The 20,380-nt window shown below is 45.0% G+C and overlaps 1 protein-coding gene across 1 annotated transcript in view; it reads left to right on the top strand.

Annotated features, from left to right (window-relative positions):
* The window catches only part of LOC121003516 (zinc finger protein 208-like), a 2,651,670-nt gene that overhangs the window by 2,226,467 nt on the left and 404,823 nt on the right, over window positions 1-20,380 (top strand). The window contains exon 7 of the mRNA XM_040435418.1: window positions 18,787-19,778. Coding sequence (XP_040291352.1) covers window positions 18,787-19,778 — 992 coding nt within the window. The remainder of the gene's footprint in view (window positions 1-18,786; window positions 19,779-20,380) is intronic.

The following is a 20,380-nucleotide window of genomic DNA, read 5'->3' as shown; positions in this document are numbered from 1 at the left end:
TTTACTGCAGCCAATGACTGGCTTTAGTGGTGATGTGTTTCTTGTGGACATGTTACCCCTGAATCCAGTCATTGGCTGCAGCAGAGCAGATGATTATGTCCATTCCGAGGAGGTAAATAAGCCACGGATCGAAAGAACTTTGGCTTATCGGCTTCACAGTCCTGGGACGGCCAGCAAGGGCAACAGGTACACAAACAATGTAATGTTATATACACACAATGTAATGTTAGGGATGGAATATAAGGGCTACTCTCCCTGCATTGCAAACTGGTTGGAATAATGAAGCAATCAGATTGGATTTATACAGGAGACCTGCAGATATTTGGGTCAGATAACTCCTGCTGTCCGGTCATTTTTGGTCGTCTTTTCAGGTCATATAAAACCTTCCACACGACTTCTCCAACCGTCTGATGACTTCTACAATATTTCTTTCACAGCTTGTGAATCCGGGTGAAGATCTGAACAATATTAATCCCCCAGAGACATATGTGAGGGGTGAGGACTCGGAGCAGAGTACAGAGGACATTCCTGCAGATAACCGCCCAGGTGAGTAGTACTAAACACTAAGTAAGGCCAGAGGAACGTATTTTCATTCTGTGTCCGTTAATTTTTTTTTTTTGCAGACCGTATACGGAACCATTCATTTCAATGGGTCCACAAAAAAAAATTGGAAGGTACTCCATGTGCATTCTGTTTTCATATGTCTGTATTTCCGTTCTGCAAAAAAATTGAACATTTCCAAAAAATACGGAATGCACAAGGATGTCATCCGTATTTTTTGCAGATCTGTTTTTTGCGGACCGCAAAATATATACGGTCGTGTGCATGAGGCCTAAAGCAGAGAAGACCCACAGAATTTACTTACTGGATGCTACACTTTTATGTTATATTTTTAGGTTCTCTTTTCTGTCAGTTTTTTCTGCGTTATATTCACTGATTCAGCTAAAATTAAAATTAAATATGGATGGAAATGTGACAGTGTTATAGGTGATATACAGTATATCTGTTATATAAAGCTGAGTGTATGTATGTGTGTATGTCCGCTAAAGGAATCTGCACCGTCGCATTTACAATAACGAAATTACGGACCGTTCCTGAGATATTCCCAAAAAAATGCATTAGCCAATAGAAGGCCTGGTCACATGACCCTTACCAGCCATTTATCTTTACTGCAGTAGGTGAGCTTTAAAGGAAATCTGTCACCAGGATAATCGCTATTGCAGTAAAGCCATGGTCTATTAGCACTTAGTACCTTATTTCCAGATGTGCCTTTGTTCCAGCAATAGATGTTTTTATCCTCTGAAAATCCAGTTTATTTGATATGCAAATGAGCCAGTAAGGTGCCCAGAGGGGCTTCACTCTTGTAGGAGTGGGAGGCTGACTTTCTCCCTGTATCTCACACTAAGGGCTCATTCAGACGGCAGTATGCTGTCCGCAAAAATACTGAATACTATCCGTTTTTTTGAAGACACGCAAAAAAAAACGGATAGCATTCAGTATTTTTGCGGACCCATAGACTTCAATGGGGCCATGTTCTGATTTTCACAGACAAGTATAGGACATGTTTTATTTGTTTTGCGGAACCGTGGAATAGAAAAGGGCCCCATAGAAGTGAATGGGTCAGCATCTAATCCGCAAAAAAACGGATCCGAATTTCTGCGGATAGCATACGGCCGTCTAAATGAGCCCTAAGACAGCACAGTGCTGCTGTCTGAGAGTGAGCTGTTCAGTGGGCGTGCCTGGGTGCCTTGCTGCAAGAGTGAAGCCCCTCTGGGCACCTTACTAGCTCATTTGCATACAAAATAAATCGAATTTTCAGAAGATAGAAAACATCTATTGCTGGAACAAAGGCAGATCTGGAAGTAAGGTACTAAGTGCTATTAGGCCATGGCTTTACTTCATGGTGACAGATTTCCTTTAAAGGGGCAGGGTGCTGTGGATGACGCTGTTAAGGGGCGGAGTGCTGTGGAGGTCACAGTTCAGGGGGCAACTAGGGTGGCCATTCAGGCCTCCCACTCCACAGCCGACGGGAATTGAAAAAATGAAGGTAAAAATCAACTTCTGTCAGCTGCAGGGGTGGGAGGGATGGTGACTTTCTCCCTGCAGCTCACAGTGCTGCTGTCTGAGAGTGAGCTGTTCTGTGGAGGTCACTGTCAAGGGGGTGGGGTGCTGTGGAACTCACTGTTAAATGGACAGGCTGCTGTGAAGGTCAAAGTTAAGGACTGCTGTGGAGGTCCCATTTTAAGGAGACGGGGCACTGTGGGGGGGGGGTCAGTGTTAAGGGGGGGCTGGGGAGGTCACTGTTAAGGCGGCGGGGTACTGTAGATGTCACTGTTACAGTGAATACTGTTGATATCTTTTAACGACACACACAAACATTAAATGAAATTGATTAAATATACCGTGCGGGTCGTTCAGCTAGTGATATATAGTCTATCCTCAGGAGAGGTCATTAATATCAGATTAGCGGCGGATTCAACTTCCGGCAGCCTTGTCGGTCAGATGTAAGGAGAGGACACAGTGCTCTGCGCGCTCTTAGGTCTCTTTCTGGCCATGCAATGTGACGCTCATCGGTTATATGGCCTAGGCACAGATTAGTCCCATTCCAGTGAATGGGTCTGAGCTGCAATGCCAAGCACAGCTACTATTCAACAGATGGCACTGTGCTTGGTAAGCTGTGAGGAGGCTTTGTATTAACTGGAGCTCCGGTGAGCACTGAGGCTTCCTCAGACAGCTGATTGGTGGGGGTGCAGGGACCGGACCTCTCCTGACCTCATATTGAAGACCTATGCTGAGGAAAATCTTGAAGAACCCCTTTAATGATTGCAAATGATAAAAAACTGAAACAAAATATGCAAAACATCTCGCTTTATTCAGTATTGAGTATGAGAGCCACGTGCATAAATGCATTCACTTACACGCCTTGGCATCCTACCAATGAGGTTACTAGTGATTGTCTGAGGAATGTTCTTCCATGCTGAATGCATTTGGGCAAGCAAATCATCAAGATCTGCTGCTGGTACCTACAGTATCTCACAAAAGTCAGTCCACCCCTCACATGTTTGTAAATATTTTATTCTATCTATTCATGAGACAACCCTGAAGGTGTGATTGTGGAGCAGGTGTGTTAAATTCAGTGTTATCGCTCTCACACTCTCTCATTCTGGTCACTGGAAGTTCACCATGGCTCCTCAGGGCAAAGAAATCTCTGAGGATCTGGAAAAAACAGAATTGCTGCTCTACATAAAGATGGCCTAGGCCAGTGGTCGGCAAAATGCGGCTCGCGAGCCACAAGCGGCTCTTTAGACCCTTCAATGCGGCTTTTAATGTCGGCTTCAATTACGGCGACCCATCCTGCACTACAGAGGAATCGAATCTTGCCTGTGGGGCGCATTTGCGTTCCACAAAGCAAGCGCACGCTCATCACAGTAGGGCCTAGTGCCTACTGTGATGCGCGTGCGCTAATACTAGTTAGCAGACACGCCCTCTCTTGCTTTGCGTCCCACAGGCAAGATAACTAGTATTAGCGCACGTGCATCACAGTAGGGCCGGCAGTACGCACCTCCTTCCAGAGTAGATGTCGGAACGAGGAGGAACGAGGAGAAAGTGACGATTGAAAACTTCCCGGGCAGTGAAATCTGCCAGAGACAGAACACCGCTACAGGCTACAAGTCAGAGTCAGTGTACCTCCTTCTACTTCCTTCTACAGGTGACTCAATTATTTGGCATCAGCATTTACTTGGCATGTGTTTAAACAGCAAAAGTAATGTCTGCAGACAAGTATAATAAAAGTAAAAAATGCTAAAGATAAAAAGAAATAATACTCATGATCCAAATAAAAGAAAGTACATATAAAAGTATGTAAAAACACACTCTGGGCTCTTGCCCACGAATGTAATGGCGCCGTGCCTGTGCTGCGGACACAAACCATGGGGCAGCTGCATGAGGATCGCGGACCCATTCCCTTGAATGGGGTTCGAGATCCGCATCCGACTGCCCGCACCGCAAAAAAGTAGCGCATGCTGAAGTGAATGGGTCCCTGATGCGGGCTGCACGCGGCCGTGTGCAGCCCGCATCATGGACCCATTCACTTCAATTGGTCTAGGATCCGGGATATGAGTGCTACAGAGTGCTTCCGTGGTGCTTCTGGCTGTGCCTCCGCACCGCAAAAAAGTAGCGCATGCTGAAGTGAATGGGTCCATGATGCGGGCTGCACACGGCCGTGTGCAGCCCGCATCATGGACCCATTCACTTCAGCATGCGCTTCCTTCCTATATATTTTAGGTTTTAAAAATGTGGCTCTCAAAAGAAATTTCAATCAAGGTTTTGGCGATATTTGGCTCAGTTGACAAAAAGTTTGCCCACCACTGGCCTAGGCTATAAAAGATTGCCAGCACCCTGAAACTGAGCTGCAGCACGTTGGCCAAGACCATACACTTGTTTAAGAAGACATGTTCCACTCAGAACAGTCCTCGTCATGGTCGACCAAAGAAGTTGAGTGCACATGCTCAGCGTCATATCCAGAGGTTGTCTTTTCAAAATAGACGTATGTCGTCATGGAGGAGTGGAAGAGGATTCAAGTGGCAACCTGTGAAGCTCTAGTGAACTCAAGATATTGACACTTTGGTCACAATTTGGCCATTTTCACTTAGGGGTGTACTCGCGTTTGTTACCAGCAGTTTAGACATTAGTGGCTGTGTGTTGAGTTATTTTGAGGGCACATCAAATTTACACCATTATACAATCTGTACACTGACTGCTTTACATTGTATCAAAGTGTCAGATCTTCAGGGTTGTCCTATGAAAAGATAGAATAAAATATTTACAAACATCTGATGTGTGGACTCACTTTTGTGAGATGCTGTAACTTTGCAATTGCTAATTACCTGACCCCAGACACAACAGGGTCAGCGATAGGTCTTGACACTCTCGTGACATGTACAGACCAAGTCGTATAAAGGAGGAAGTGGAGGAGGAGAAGTTTGTGGTGCGGGGACATGGAGTTTTCTCAGGCACAGCTAGAGAAGGAGGTTGACGCGCGGTATGATAGATATGCTGATGATGATGACGACGATGAGATTGGCCATGACCAACCATTGCAGTGGAGTCTTAAAGAACTGGGTCCATAGGCATGCTGGTGAGCATGACAAACTGCATGCTTGGTTGCCTACATGCTGGAAGCATGTGGTTAGCATCAAGCAAAGTGATGACTACTGGATAGCCATACTTTTAGATCATTGCAATCAAAGCAAAAAGGGGAGAATGTTTTACTGATGCCTGTCACCTGCATTTCTGTCCAGGAGTCCCATCTCCAACCTGACACATATCAGCAAAAGCATAAGCATTGCCTGAACAACCGGGTTCAGTCGTACCTGGACTCTGCCCTTTCTTCTGCACATAGCCTGACCCCTGACTCCAGAGACTTCTGGGAGGGAGATTGGAATGGAGACTGGAACTGTCCCAGTTTGAAATGTGTACTGTCTTGTCCAGCCTCCAGTGCAGGGTATTCAGTGTGGCAGGTGGCATCGTCACACAACTCCAGCTGATGCCAAGGAGTAGAACTGCCAGAGTCATACACAGATAAGGCTACTTTCTCACTCGCGTTTTGGGCGGATCCGTCATGGATTTGCAAAAACGGATCCGTTACAATAATACAACTGCATGCATCCGTCATGAACGGATCCGTTTGTGTTATCTGTAACATGGCCTAGACGGATCCTACATGAACTCCATTGAAAGTCAATGGGGGACGGATCCGTTTTCTATTGTGTCAGAGAAAACTGATCTGTCCCCATTGACTTACATTGTGTGCCAGGATGGATCCATTTGGCTCAGTTTCGTCAAGCGGACAGCAAAACGGTAGCAGGCAGTGTTTTGGTGTCCGCTTCCATACCGCAATGGAGACTGATCAGAGGCAAACGGATGCATTCTGAGCGGATCCTTTTCCATTCAGAATGCATTAGAGCAAAACTGATCCATTTTGGACCGCTTGTGAGAGCCCTGAACGGATCTCACAAACAGAAAGCCAAAACGCCAGTGTGAGAAGTAGCCTTATCAGACCAATGGGAGCAGATTCAATTCTGGACAAATTTATTTGTTCTCTCTTCTAAGGCCTCATGCACACGACCGTTGTGTGCATCCGTGGCCGTTGTGCCGTTTTCCGTTTTTTTTTTCGCGGACCCATTGACTTTCAATGGGTCCGTGGAAAAATCGGAAAATGCACCGTTTTGCAGCCGAGACCGTGATCCTTGTATCCTGTCCGTCAAAAAAATATGACCTGTCCTATTTTTTTGACGGACAACGGTTCACGGACCCATTCAAGTCAATGGGTCCGTGAAAGAACACGGATGCACACAAGATTGGCATCCGTGTCCGTGATCCGTGGCCGTAGGTTACTTTATTACAGACGGATCCAAAGATCCGTCTGCATAAAAGCTTTTTCAGATCTAAGTTTTCACTTCGTGAAAACTCAGATCCGACAGTATATTCTAACACAGAAGCGTTCCCATGGTGATGGGGACGCTTCTAGTTAGAATACACTACAAACTGTGTACAGGACTGCCCCCTGCTGCCTGGCAATACCCGATCTCTTACAGGGGGCCGTGATCAGCACAATTAACCCCTTCAGGTGCGGCACCTGAAGGGGTTAATTGTACTATCATATCCCCCTGTAAGAGATCAGGGCTGCCAGGCAGCAGGGGGCAGACCCCCCCCCCCTCCCCAGTTTGAATATCATTGGTGGCCAGTGCGGCCCCCCCCCCTCTATTGTAATAATAGGTTGGTGGCCAGTGCGGCCCCCCCTCCCTCTATTGTAATAATTCGTTGGTGGCACAGTGTGCGCCCCCCCTCCCTCCCTCTATTGTAATAATTCGTTGGTGGCACAGTGTGCGCCCCCCATCGGCCCCCCCCCTCCCTCTATAGCATTAACAACATTGGTGGCCAGTGTGCGGCCTCCCATCTCCCCCCCCCCCATCATTGGTGGCAGCGGAGTTCCGATCGGAGTCCCAGTTTAATCGCTGGGGCTCCGATCGGTAACCATGGCAACCAGGACGCTACTACAGTCCTGGTTGCCATGGTTACTTAGCAATAGTACAATAGTAGAAGATTCATACTTACCTGCTCCTGGCTGCTGAGATGTTTGTGTCCGGCCGGGAGCTCCACCTACTGGTAAGTGACAGGTCTGTGCGGCGCATTGCTTAATGAACTGTCACTTACCAGTAGGAGGAGCTCCCGGCCGGACACAGACATCGCAGCTCCCAGGTAAGTATGAATCTTTTACTATTGTACTATTGCTAGTAACCCGCTGCCACCAATGATCGGGGGGGGGGGGAGAGAGAGATGGGAGGCCGCACACTGGCCACCAATGTTGTTAATGCTATAGGGGGGGGGGGGGCCGATGGGGGGCGCACACTGTGCCACCAACGATTTATTACAATAGAGGGAGGAAGGGGGGGGGGCGCACACTGTGCCACCAACGATTTATTACAATAGAGGGAGGAAGGGGGGGGCGCACACTGTGCCACCAACGAATTATTACAATAGAGGGAAGAAGGGGGGGGCGGGGGGGCGCACACTGTGCCACCAACAAATTATTACAATAGAGGGAGGAAGGGGGGGGCCGCACTGGCCACCAATGATATTCAAACTGGGGAGGGGGGGGTCTGCCCCCTGCTGCCTGGCAGCCCTGATCTCTTACAGGGGGATATGATAGTACAATTAACCCCTTCAGGTGCGGCACCTGAGGGGTTAATTGTGCTGATCACGGCCCCCTGTAAGAGATCGGATGCTGCTAGGCAGCAGGGGGCAGTCATGTAAACAGTTTGTAGTATATTCTAACTAGAAGCGTCCCCATCACCATGGGAACGCCTCTGTGTTAGAATATACTGTCGGAAATGAGGTTTCACGATCTAACTCATATCCGACAGTATATTCTAACATAGAGGCGTTCCCATGGTGATGGGGACGCTTCAAGTTAAAATATACCATCGGATTGGAGAAAACTCCGATCCGATGGTATAAAAGGGACTCCAGACTTTACATTGAAAGTCAATGGGGACGGATCCGTTTGAAATGGCACCATATTGTGTCAACGTCAAACGGATCCATCCCCATTGACTTGCATTGTAATTCAGGACGGATCCGTTTGGCTCCGCACGGCCAGGCGGACACCAAAACGACTTTTTTTTCATGTCCGTGGATCCTCCAAAAATCAAGGAAGACCCACGGACGAAAAAACGGTCACGGATCACGGACCTACGGACCCCGTTTTTGCGGACCGTGAAAAAAACCGTCCGTGTGCATGAGGCCTAACTGATTCTTCAGAATTACACCTGAATTGAATTTTAATTGAATTGGTTCCTCTCTAGTGATATACAGTGGATATTTAAAGTCTACACACCCCTGTTGAAATGTCAGGTTTCTGTGATGTAAAAAAATGACACAAAGATAAATAATTTCAGAACTTTTTCCACCTTTAATTTTACCTATAAACTGAAAAACAAACTGAAATCTTTTAGGTAGAGGGAAGAAAAAATATATAAAAAAAATAATGGTTGCATAAGTGTGCACACCCTTAAACTAATACATTGTTGAAGCACCTTTAGATTTTATTACATCACTCAGTCTTTTTGGGTATGAGTCTATCAGCATGGCACATTTTGACTTGGCAAGATTTGCCCTCTCTTCTTTGCAAAAACACTCCAAACCTGTCAGATTGCGAGGGCATCTCCTGTGCACAGCCCTCTTCAGATCACCCCACAGATTTTAAATCGGATTCAGGTCTGGGCTCTGGCTGGGCCATTCCAAAACTTTAATCTTCTTCTGGGGCGTTGTCATGCTGAAAGATGAAGTCATTGTCATGCTGTCTAGGTGCAGGTCACACCACTGGGTCCCTCACCTATATTGAGGACGCAGCTGGCCAAAGTGGTGACTGGAGGACTCTGGTCCGGCCATCTTCAAGAGCTTTCTCTATAGAAGTCAATGGGAGCGCACTGTGCATGACTGGCCTCCGCTGCCATTCACTTCTATGGGCCTGATGGAAATAGCCAAGGCAGTACTTGGCTATTTTTGGCGGCCCCATAGAAATGAATGGAGGGCGGCTGCGCATGCACAGTGTACCCTCCACCACTTTCGGAGCTCTGTTTAGGATACAATAGGGGCATATCCTAGTGAATTGCCCCCATTGTCTCAGATAAAACAACCCCTTTAATATAAATACATGAAAAAAGGAAGAGTTTCTGGTGTGGGCCATGCAGTTTGTTTACTTGACAGTGACGGGACTGAGATTTGGAGAGACCTCGGTGTGCACAGTGTCCTAGCTGCAGTGATGATGTTCGGGTCACAGGATTATTCTTTGGCGCTATATGTAGTTTGTGTAATCGGGAAAGGCTGCAGGATAAGGCTACATTCACACAACAGTGAAAAATGGCACAGCTGATTTTAGAATGAATTTAAGTCAATGACGCTATTCACGGGGGGCATGGCCTAGCTTGCATGGTGTTAGTAAGCTATCATGCGGAGCTGCGGCGGTATCCTGCAGAAATCCTGTATTCACCCAGCCATACCTATATAAAAATCTACCTCTCACATGTCTGAGTGTGCTTGGACTTGGGGGAGCAAGATAGACCACTGGGGACCAGCGTGGTTTCTAGGAGACCAGAGCAGAATAGGGAGCAGCGCTACATAGCAGTAGCAGTAATATATCTACCTGTTTGGTCCTTCTGTCGGGTGACACTCGGAGTCCTGCATTGACTGTGGAGCTGCCTGTGAGGTGAAGCGGACGGAGGTAGAGACGGTGGGGGAGACACACGTGGCAGGCGCCATATTGGGCTTGGGAGTCTGTGATCTGGCCCTAGAATTCTATGCCGATAGATGAAGGGAGGCTGCTGTGTGGAGAGCCTAGTACAGAAGATCCCTGAGGCTCCCCCTCGAATAATAGTTTCTAAGTCTCTGATGCTGCAATCTAGAAGGGGCTTATACTCCTCACATCTGTGGGCAGTATGCCCTGGCCTAATTATATCCTTGAGACCAACCTTCCTCCTGAGTGGCTTCTTAGGCCTGGCTGGTTACCCCTGCTGACCCTACTGCAATACTCTGTCACCAGTCCAGCTCATCTCTTATTAATCTGTTTCGGACAGACCATTTGGATTGATTGCTATGTTTGGGGTGCTGTCTTGCTTGTGGTCTCCTGAACCAGCTACTGTGGTTTTTTAAATGGGCCGCAAAATCCTCCTTCTGCAAAAATATTTATGATGCCAAGAGTCAAACGGATCAGGGTAAAGGAGGGTCTTATCCCTCGGAGACCTCAGCAGAACCCTCCCAAATCATGAAGGCAATTGCCACCTGCCAAGCTGCTCTCACGTTGAAAATTGATCATCTCCAATCTGATCACAGCTGTTTGCGGCATGACTTACGTGACAGAACCACCGAGGTGGAACGCAGATTAAGTGATGTGGAGGATGTGGCCAGAGCAGGTGAGACCGATACTAGACTATTGCAGCAGCAAGTTAAGATGCTACAAGCTAGAGCAGAAGACACTGTGAACCGTAACGGACGAAATAATATCCGCATTCTAGGTCTGCCAGAGCGGGTTGAGGGATCCACACCAGAAATCTTTGCGGAACAGCTAGATATTCTACAACCGATTTAACCTATCCAATTGCTTCGTTATTGAATGAGCGCATAGGGACCCTTCCAAGCCTCTCCCCCCCTGGGAACTCCTGACAGCCTTTCATGACTCCTTATCATGAAAGTCTTGAATTACAGAGACGCCATACTGATAGCGGCCCGACAGAAAGGGAATATCACGTATGAAAATCTTTGGTTGTCCTTCTACCCGGACTTTACAACGGAGGTCCAAAAGAGAAGGAAGCAGTTTAATGATGTCCGGGCACGGCCCCGGGAACGGAATATAAAGTATGAAATGATATATCCCTCTCAGCTGCGATTGCAAGATGGCGACGCTGTTCGATTCTTTGAAACCCCGGAGGCAGCAGCAGATTGGATCGACAGGTGCCCGGATGTGAAACCCCGCTGCTGATAATTCACGGATATCTAAGTAGCTATGACTGACCTTTGAACTCTTGTTTCCCTTAAGTGCAGTTATTATTTTCTGTTCCTGTCTACTAACTGGAACGAAATCCATATTTAGGCTGCTGGGTGACAGTACTTTGAGATGTGAGCACAGTTTTTTTTTTTTTAGCTGTCCAACTATTGTAGATGTATGGTGTGAATATGTGCCTAGTTTGCTAGGGGTAGCAGTATACCCAATTGGTTTCTTTTTTTTTCTTGATTAGTGTTAAGGCTCAACCATGTTGGGATGTATTGGGCGGGTGGGAAGGGGTGGGTCTCAGTTTTCTGATTGCTTGTGTGTGGGTATGAATGTTTGCTCCTCCACAGGACCTAAGGGCGTGTCTCTATTATTTTGGTGGCTATATGGCGTCAGTTCACTTGGTGTCCTGGAATGTCAGGGGTCTTAATGATAAGATTAAATGTTCATTAAAAGGTTATAGTCCTGATATACTTATATTACAGGAAACACATTTACGGGGTCAGAAAGTTTTGGCTCTTAAATCGCCCTGGGTGGGATGCATTTATCATGCTGTATATTCTAATGATGTGAGGGTAGTTTTCTATTTTAATTGCCAAAAGCCTTCCTTTTCAGCTCATGTCCATTTAAATAGATGCCTGTGGAAGATATGTGCTACTACATGCCAGGCTTCTCATAATAAGTCTCTTTTACGTTGGGCAGAAGCCCATGGACTGATAGATATATGGCACCATCTTCATCCTAGCTCTGCACAATTCTCATGCTACTTGGCTTCCACGGGTTTTATGTCTTGCATAGACTTAGCCTTTGTCTGTAGAGATTTACTACCCTATATTAAAACTAGTGATTATTTACCTAGGGGTATTTTCGGATCATGCCCCCCTTCTCTTGGTTTTATCCCAGCCATTGCTCCCCTACCCTACTAGATGGTGGCGTTTGAATCCGATGTGGCTAGATGTTCTCCGAGTGGCGAGTAATTGCTATGAGATTATGAACCCTCTCTTAGAATGAAAGGGATTCTGTCACCAGATTTAACCCTATTAAGCTAGCTGACATTAGCGATATGCTAATGTCAGCTAAACCTAACTAGCCTATACCTACTTTTATCTATGCCCCCGTTACGCTAATTAGCCTCTAGGAGTGGGGGGGGAGGGGGCGTTGTTCCTGCTCCTAGAGGCTCCGTTCTCCCACCTTTTTCGTCTCCCTCCAAGTCCATATTAACTGGGCCAGGCAGCGCTCGCATATGTCTGCCAGCCCTGTGCTCTGGTGAAATCTCGCACCGTTTAGCATTCGGCGCAGGCGCGGTGAGGAAGCTGGCAACCTGCGAGTGTCTTTCTCTCAATGCGCCTGTGCCGAATGCTGAACGATGTGAAAGGGCTGGCAGACATATGCGATCGCTGCCTGGCCCTGTCAATCAGGACTTAGTGGGAGAACGGAGCCTCTAGGAGCAGGAACAACGCCCCCTGTTCATAGAGGCTAATTAGCATATTGTAAAATAGCATATTATAAAAGTTAGATTTCTGGAGTAACAGGGGCATAGATAAAAGTAGGAATAGGCTAGTTACAGTAGGTTTAGCGAGAAGCAGAGCGATTGGCTTGAAGCAAAATGTCTGTTTTGCCTGCTCCTTACTGACTATACTCAAAAGAAACTCCTAGCTCAGAGGCAAGCTGTTTTCTCTGATGGAGATCAGAATGGTAGAGCGTTACCGTACTTGGCTCACTTGGAAACCCCCCAAACAGTTGTTGCTGGAGTCATTACTGACCGAGGCGACCTGATGATAGAACCCCAAGATGTGTGTAGCCAATTTGTTTTCTATTATTCAGATTTTTATGCTTCTAAAACTAATTTTACTCGAATATATCCAGTTTTTTAGCTGAGATTAAACTTCCTACTCTTGCGCGTGAAGATGGGGAGGCATTGGCGGCATGCATCACAGATGCTGAGATTGAACTCGCTATTAGATCACTGGCAGTGAGGGAGACTCCAGGTCTGGATGGCTTTCCGGCTGAATGATACAAGCTTCACTCTAAGGAGCATAGTACCAGGCTTCGGAAACTTTTTGACTATGCAACCATAGTGGTGCTCCACAAGCCGGGAAGACCTCAGGACCAATATAGCTCATACAGACCTATCTCGCTCCTAAATCTTGATGTTAAAATCTTGGCAAAAATACTGGCACTGCGACTGAGAGAGGTGATCCTCTCCTTAGTAGAGGTGGACCAGTCGGGTTTCATGCCAGAGAAAACTACTGACATAAACTTGATGCTTTTGTATACTAATCTTCAGGTTCAGCATGAAAATCAGGGTATGAGGGTCCTGGCTTCATTAGATAATGAGAAAGTGTTTGATTCAGTGAAATGGGATTTTATGTGGGTGACACTTGAACGGATGTGCTTCCCCCAGAATTTTCTGCGCTGGTTGCACCTCCTTCTATAGGTCCCCCACAGCTAGGGTCAAAGTAAATGGGTATGTTTCAGACTTCTTTTTCCTGAGAAGGGACACCAAGCAAGGTTGTGTCATGGATGATGTTGCAGATAACTGGAACTTATGAATAAACGTCCGACTGGCTTGATCCCAAACTAAGGAGCATATAGGTGAGCCCTATAAAACCCTAAGAGCTCTCTCTTGACTGCTATGCCCATGCAAGGGTCTCAATGGTAGACGATTGCATGCCCACGTACCTAAGACTGTGCGACACCTGAAAACCCTATAATAGTGAGGGGACACGACCACCGGCTCCCTGCACTTAATACGGACGGAGTCAGGGTCACCTAGAATCAAGCCAGCAAGGAAACACAATACATGAAAACACTTATCTGAGTAAACAGCAGCATCAGCAGCCTACAGCAGTGAACACTTCATCCAGGAAGTAGTATAAACCGCAAAGTGAGGCAGTATGGGAGGGAATATAAAGGGAGACGATTAGTCTAAATAGGTGACACCTGGGAGAAGGAAAGGAGATGACAAAGTGAAACCAAAACAAAGAACATCATGCAAGAGGTAGAGAAGGACGTCTGCCAGACCTTCTCACAGAACTGGCGGTGACAGGTTGTCCCTTTTACCCCTTACTCTTTGCGTTGGTAATGGAGCCCTTGTCCCTACTCAATTCTTGTAACTCGTATATTGAAGGCTGGGAGGTGTCTGGCATAAAATAGAAACTTTCTTTATATGCAGACATGTTGGTATACTTGGCAAACCCAGGGAACTTCTTAAATGCACTCCTAGACACTGTAGACGAGTTTGGTCGTTTCTCGGGTCTACGGGTGAACTGGGCCAAATCGAGTCTTTGTTTGATTGATGATTTTGATCCTATTCACATTTCGCAGCAACCTAAACTCCAAGTTGAAGAGCAGTTTAAGTTTTTAGGGATTAATATCCATAGGGACTCTGCAAAATTTTACCAGCTTAATGTAATTCCTACCATGGAATATATCACTAAGGAAATCGAGGCATTGGAAAATCTGCCATTAACTCTGGTAGGTCGTATTAATGTCATAAAAATGATCCTCCTGGCTAAATTGTTATATCTGTATAGAGCAGCTCCGGTAGCGCCGCCTAAGAGGCATTTTGTTCTTATGGATAGAGTGTTTATTCCCTTTTTGTGGCATAAGCTTTTTCCGAGAATAGCGAGGCACGCTCTTCAGGCGTCTTATGCACAGGGGGGAAGGGGGGGCTTAGGTACTACTGAGTTATGCGTGTGGTGGATTAGAGCTGACGCGAGCAATCCAGCAGTGGTGTTGGAAGCTGCTCTAGTGGGTTCTTATGAGACCCTTACAAATCTAGTGTACAGAAAGAGGGCTTGTTATACGGATCATTATACCCCTACAATGGCTGCCACCGTGGTGATCTGGGTCAAGTGGGGGAGTGTACATATAGTTAAGAATGATGAGGAGAGTTGGTCTCCGTATATACCGTTGGAGGCATAGTGGCTTGGCAGAATTGTTCTCTCTGACTGATTTTGAATTCTGGCCTCAGAGAGGCCCGCGATATCTTACACAACTTTATAAGGGTCTATTTAAGTCATTTAATAGTCTGAAGCAGGAATTTAATTTGCCCCAACACTGTCTATATAGATTCTTTCAGCTCAGACATGCTTGTCATACTCAATTCGGGAAAGATCCATTGAGACTGGAATGTGGCCCTATTGAGGAGGTGGTGAGAAAGGCAATTTGACAATTTGGAGGCCTCACATGTAAGGGAACTAAGTCACACGTGGAGACCACAGTTGTTAGTGCCAGAGATCAACTAATTTAGTTGAAATGGCTACATGGGGTGTACTATACACCTGGTAGATTGTTTAAGATGCGTAAATGACCTAGTCCTCAATGTACACGTTGCGGACATGAGTGGCTGTTTCTTTTATATGGTGTGGCAGTGTCCGATTATTCTAAGCTTCTGGAAGGAGATTCATACTTACATAAATGGCAAAATTGGCTTTCCAGATGTTTGCACACCGTCGGAGTCTTTTAGGACTAGTTAACGATGTTATCCCCACTAAGTATGGTAGACGATTATACAAGTTACTCTTGTATTACACGAGAAAAACTATCCTTCTGAACTGGAAGACCCCCAATACTCCCACTATGCAACACTGGATACAATTAGTTAATTCTTATCTAGTGTTATATAAGCTTGTTTATGAACATGGGGGAACCTCTGACTGATTCCTTAAAATATGGGATCCTTGGATTAACGCTCAAAAGGTGTTACCTTAATACTTAGGGTTCTCTTTTTGGTACTGTGGGGGAGTGAGTGCTAGTGTGTATGGGTGACTATTTTCTGTGCATTTTATTTCTAATGCCAGTGTTTTGGTACCACTTTTTCTGAGTGGTGTTTTTTATTTTTATTTTTGCACACCTAACTTTGCACTGTGCTTTTGATCTGCTCTGTGGACAGCACTGGACTTAATGTAATATGTATAACTGTTTTACTGTTCTTGGAGTTGTCGTACTCTTTGAAAAATCAATAAAAAGACTATAAAAAAATGGCGCTATTCACATTTTTTTTTTCTTAAGGCCAGTGAATTGTGGTTGTTAGAAATGGGACATGTCCTGTTTGTGGCTGTTTTCACTGCCAGATGGACCCCATTTAAACCAATGTGACCGTTTTTAATGGCCACTCTACAGGAGAGCATCCATGTAATGGCCGTTTAAAATGGGTACACTAGTGTAAAATGGCCTTTTAGGGGTTAAAATAAAAATAAATTGCATTATCCGCTTGCACATACAGAGGCAGTTGTTCGTCTCTTGGTGCTGAAGGATCTGTGCTACCAACATGATGACATCACCATGCTCTCCCAGCATTATTGCTTAGTAGCACATGGTGACATTATCCCACTGAGAGTGTAGGTGCTTTAGCACCAAATGAAGAGCGACCGTCTCTGCGTGTGCAAGTAAATGATTAATTATTACTGATCAGGAGCGCCCAGGGAACATTATGTATACTGCAGGGATTGGTAATCTTATGAAATTCGCTCACGCTTCGTTTATTGGTAAAAGGTGAATTGCGTTATGGATTCCGTTACCACGGACCATACTGCAATTCTATGACTGAATGCATAATGGAATGGCTTTAGAGGCATTCCGTTATTCATTCTGTCATTATAGAAGTCTATGGACTGCAACACGTATCCGTTCCGTTTCCGTTATGCAGGAGAGGACTCGGGATCAGGAGAGGACTCCCCTGCATAACGGAAACAGAACGGATCCGTTTTGCAGTCCATAGACTTCTATTATGACGGAATGAATAACGGAATGCCTCTAAAGGTATTACATTATGCATTCCGTCATGGAAGGTGTGAATGAATTTCAAAATATGAAATTCGCTCATCTCTAAAAATCCTCTAAATTATCATCAAGTAATGGCTCATCATCAAAAAATTGTTGAAAAATGGCCTTTTTTCCCGCTGTTGTGTGAATGTAGCCTTAAGAGGTCATACAAAAAAGTCTCACCACTGAACACCAGATATTTCCTACCTGCCGGTCAATAAAGACCCCAAGATATCAGGACCCAAGTGACTAAGGGTACTTTCACACTAGCGTTTTTGTTTTCCGGTATTGAGTTCCGTCACAGGAGCTCAATACCGGGAAAAAACTGATCAGTTTTATCCTAATGCATTCTGAATGGAGAACTTTCTGTTCAGGATGCATCAGTTCAGTCCCTTTTACGTTTTTTGGACAGAGAAAATACCGCAGCATTCTGCAGTTTTATCTCCAGCGAAAAATACTGATCACTTACAGGAATGCCGGATCCGGAATTAATTTACATTGAAGTTTATTAGTGTCGGATCCGGCATTAAGTGTTCCGGCAAAACGGATCCGACTTTCATGCGCAGACCTTTAAAAATGCAATATAAAATTTATACCAGAATCGTTTTTCCGGATAACATTGGAGAGACGGATCTGGTATGTCAATGCATTTGTCAGACAGATCCGCATCCGGATCCATCTGACAAATGCCATCAGTTTTCATCCGTATTGATGGATCCAGCAGGCAGTTCTGACGACGGAACTGCCTGACGGAAACATCTGCCGCAAGTGTGAAAGTACCCTTACTCTGCATATTATCAATAGTAATTATATCTAAAGGAAAAAAACATGTTGAGGAGCTCCCCAATGGTCAGTGACAGGACTGTGCTTCCTACTATCCATTCTACTCTCCTCCCTCCCTCCGAGTCCAGGTGCTGTATCTGTCATCCATTATAGCCCAGGTCTCATTCCCCGGCCTGCACTCTCCCCAGCAGCAGGTGTGATACAGTGATGTCATTGTACCTGCTGGGCTGAGAGGGAGAGCGCACAGACCTGAGATAATCCCCGGCCTGTGCGCTCTCCTCAGCTCAGCAGGAGAGATGATGTCATCACATCACGTCTGCTGCTGGGAAGAGCATGATGTGCTCGGTATTACTTTATTCATTTTATTCATAGTATAGGAGCTTCACTGATGTAAAAGGGACACTAAAAGACAGCACTACTGCAGGGGGCACAGAAATGGGCCATAGTTATTCAGTAGGGGCATTAAGGGGGCATAACTACTGTTTGGAGACAACAAGGGGACATTCTACTGAGTGGGGGCACTTAGGGAGCATAAGTACTGTGAAGAGGGCACTAAGGGGGAATTCCACTGTGAAAGGGACACCGAGGGAAGATAACTAGTGTGTGGGGCAGTAAGGGGACATTCCATTCATGGCCTCTTGTCCAATGCTAGTAAATGTTTTATTTATTTATCTTTCAAATGACTGATTGGGTGGGGGTTGCAGGGACATTGCTTAAGGTGAGGGCCAACCATTTCTAGTTATGCTTCTTGGTCTCCTATTAGATTGTGGTCTGTTTGGCCACCACTGTTTTAGTCAATTGATACTTGAATTCTGCCCCATGCCTTGTACTTTCTGTGGATTTTTTTTATATGGAAATGTTATAAAATTTCAATAGAATATTTTGGTATATTATTTATCAATAATAAAATGTGTTTTATTCTTGGCAGATGACTGTACCAGGAACTTAGAGAAACATCTGGTATCCTCAGATTTTGAAGTAGATCATTGTTTTATCACACGAGATACATTTGAAAAGCATGCCAATATCCAAGATATACCCTCATCCATTCACAGGAAAAATTTATCATTTGATCATTTTAAACAGGTCCGATCTTCTGATTCATCACATACTGTAACACAAAATGAAAGTCACAGAAGAGGTGATCACATAAGAGAGAAGCCATATTCATGTTCAGAATGTGGTACATGTTTTAAGCATAAATCAACTCTTGTTATACATCAGAGAATTCACACAGGAGAGAAGCCATATCCATGTTCAGAATGTGGTAAATGTTTTAGGCAGAAATCGACTTTTGTTGTACATCAGAGAATTCACACAGGGGAGAAGCCATTTTCATGCTCAGAATGTGGTAAATGTTATAAGTATAAATCAGCTCTTGTTGCACATCAGGGAAGTCACACAGGGAAGAATCCATTTTCATGTTCAGAATGTGAGAAATGTTTTGAGTATAAATCAGCTTTTGTTACACATCAGAGAAGTCACACAGGGGAGAAGCCATTTTCATGTTCAGAATGTGATAAATGGTTTAGGCAGAAATCGTCTCTTGTTATACATCAGAGAAATCACACAGGGGAGAAGCCATTTTCATGTTCAGAATGTGGTAAATTGTATAAGCATAAAACATCTCTTGTTATACATCAGAGAAATCACACAGGGGAGAAGCCATTTTCATGTTCAGAATGTGGTAAATGTTTTTTAAAAAAATCAAATCTTGTTATACATCAGAGAAATCACACAGGAGAGAAGCCATATTCATGTTCAGAATGTGCTAAATGTTTTAAGCAAAGATCAGATCTTGTTGCACATCAGAGAAAACACACAGGAGAGAAGCCATATTCATGTTCAGAATGTGGTAAATGTTTTAGGCAGAATTCGCCTTTTGTTGTACATCAGAGAATACACACAGGGGAGAAGCCATATTCATGTTCAGAATGTGGTAAATGTTTTAACAATAAATCAGCTCTTCGTAGCCATAAGATAATTCACACAGGAGAGAAGCCATATTCATGTTCAGAATGTGGGAAATGTTTTAAGCAGAAATCACATCTTGTTGCACATCAGAGATATCACACAGGAGAGAAGCCATTTTCATGTTCAGAATGTGGTAAAAGTTATCACCAAAAATCGCATCTTGTTACACATCAGAGAATTCACACAGGAGAGCAGCCATTTTCATGTTCAGATTGTGGTAAAAGTTTTAGATATCAAAGAATTCACACATAAGAAAAGCCATCCTCATAAAACTGGATTCCCACAAGAGCTGGTGTCCAGACATATGGAAAAAGGGGTGTCATTCACACTTGTAAATGGCCAGTTACTTGCAGTCAAGTGGAATGACAAATAGGATGTCTGCAGGCTTTCCACTGAGTATGAGGACAGCACAGGGGTGGTAATAGAGAGAGGGGCCACCACTGATAAGAGTGTCTGCATGACACATCATAAATCTATGGGAGTAGTGTATCTTTCAACCATACCTGGTGAAGCACAAAACCAGGGACTGATATTAAAAGATAACGATCTCCCTATTCCAGCACCGGTCTGTTCTATCCCTATAAGTATTTGTAACATTATATTACATCAAATATGGGCTTGTCAGGAAACCGTCAGCTCTGGTCTTACTGGGCACATTTCATTAGTGATGTTGCATTAGTGCAAGTTCTCCCAAAAAGTGACCCGGGTGAGGATTGCCTCATTATATAGAAGCCATTACTCGCCCTCCTAAAGGCATACCATCTTAATCTGAACACCCTGACCAAAATGTACCTGTAGATAAATCCA

Source organism: Bufo bufo, chromosome 6 (genome assembly GCF_905171765.1).
Source record: "Bufo bufo chromosome 6, aBufBuf1.1, whole genome shotgun sequence".
NCBI lineage: Eukaryota > Metazoa > Chordata > Amphibia > Anura > Bufonidae > Bufo > Bufo bufo.
The sequence above is the reverse complement of the archived record's forward strand: the minus strand, read 5'-3'. Positions and strand labels throughout refer to the sequence as shown.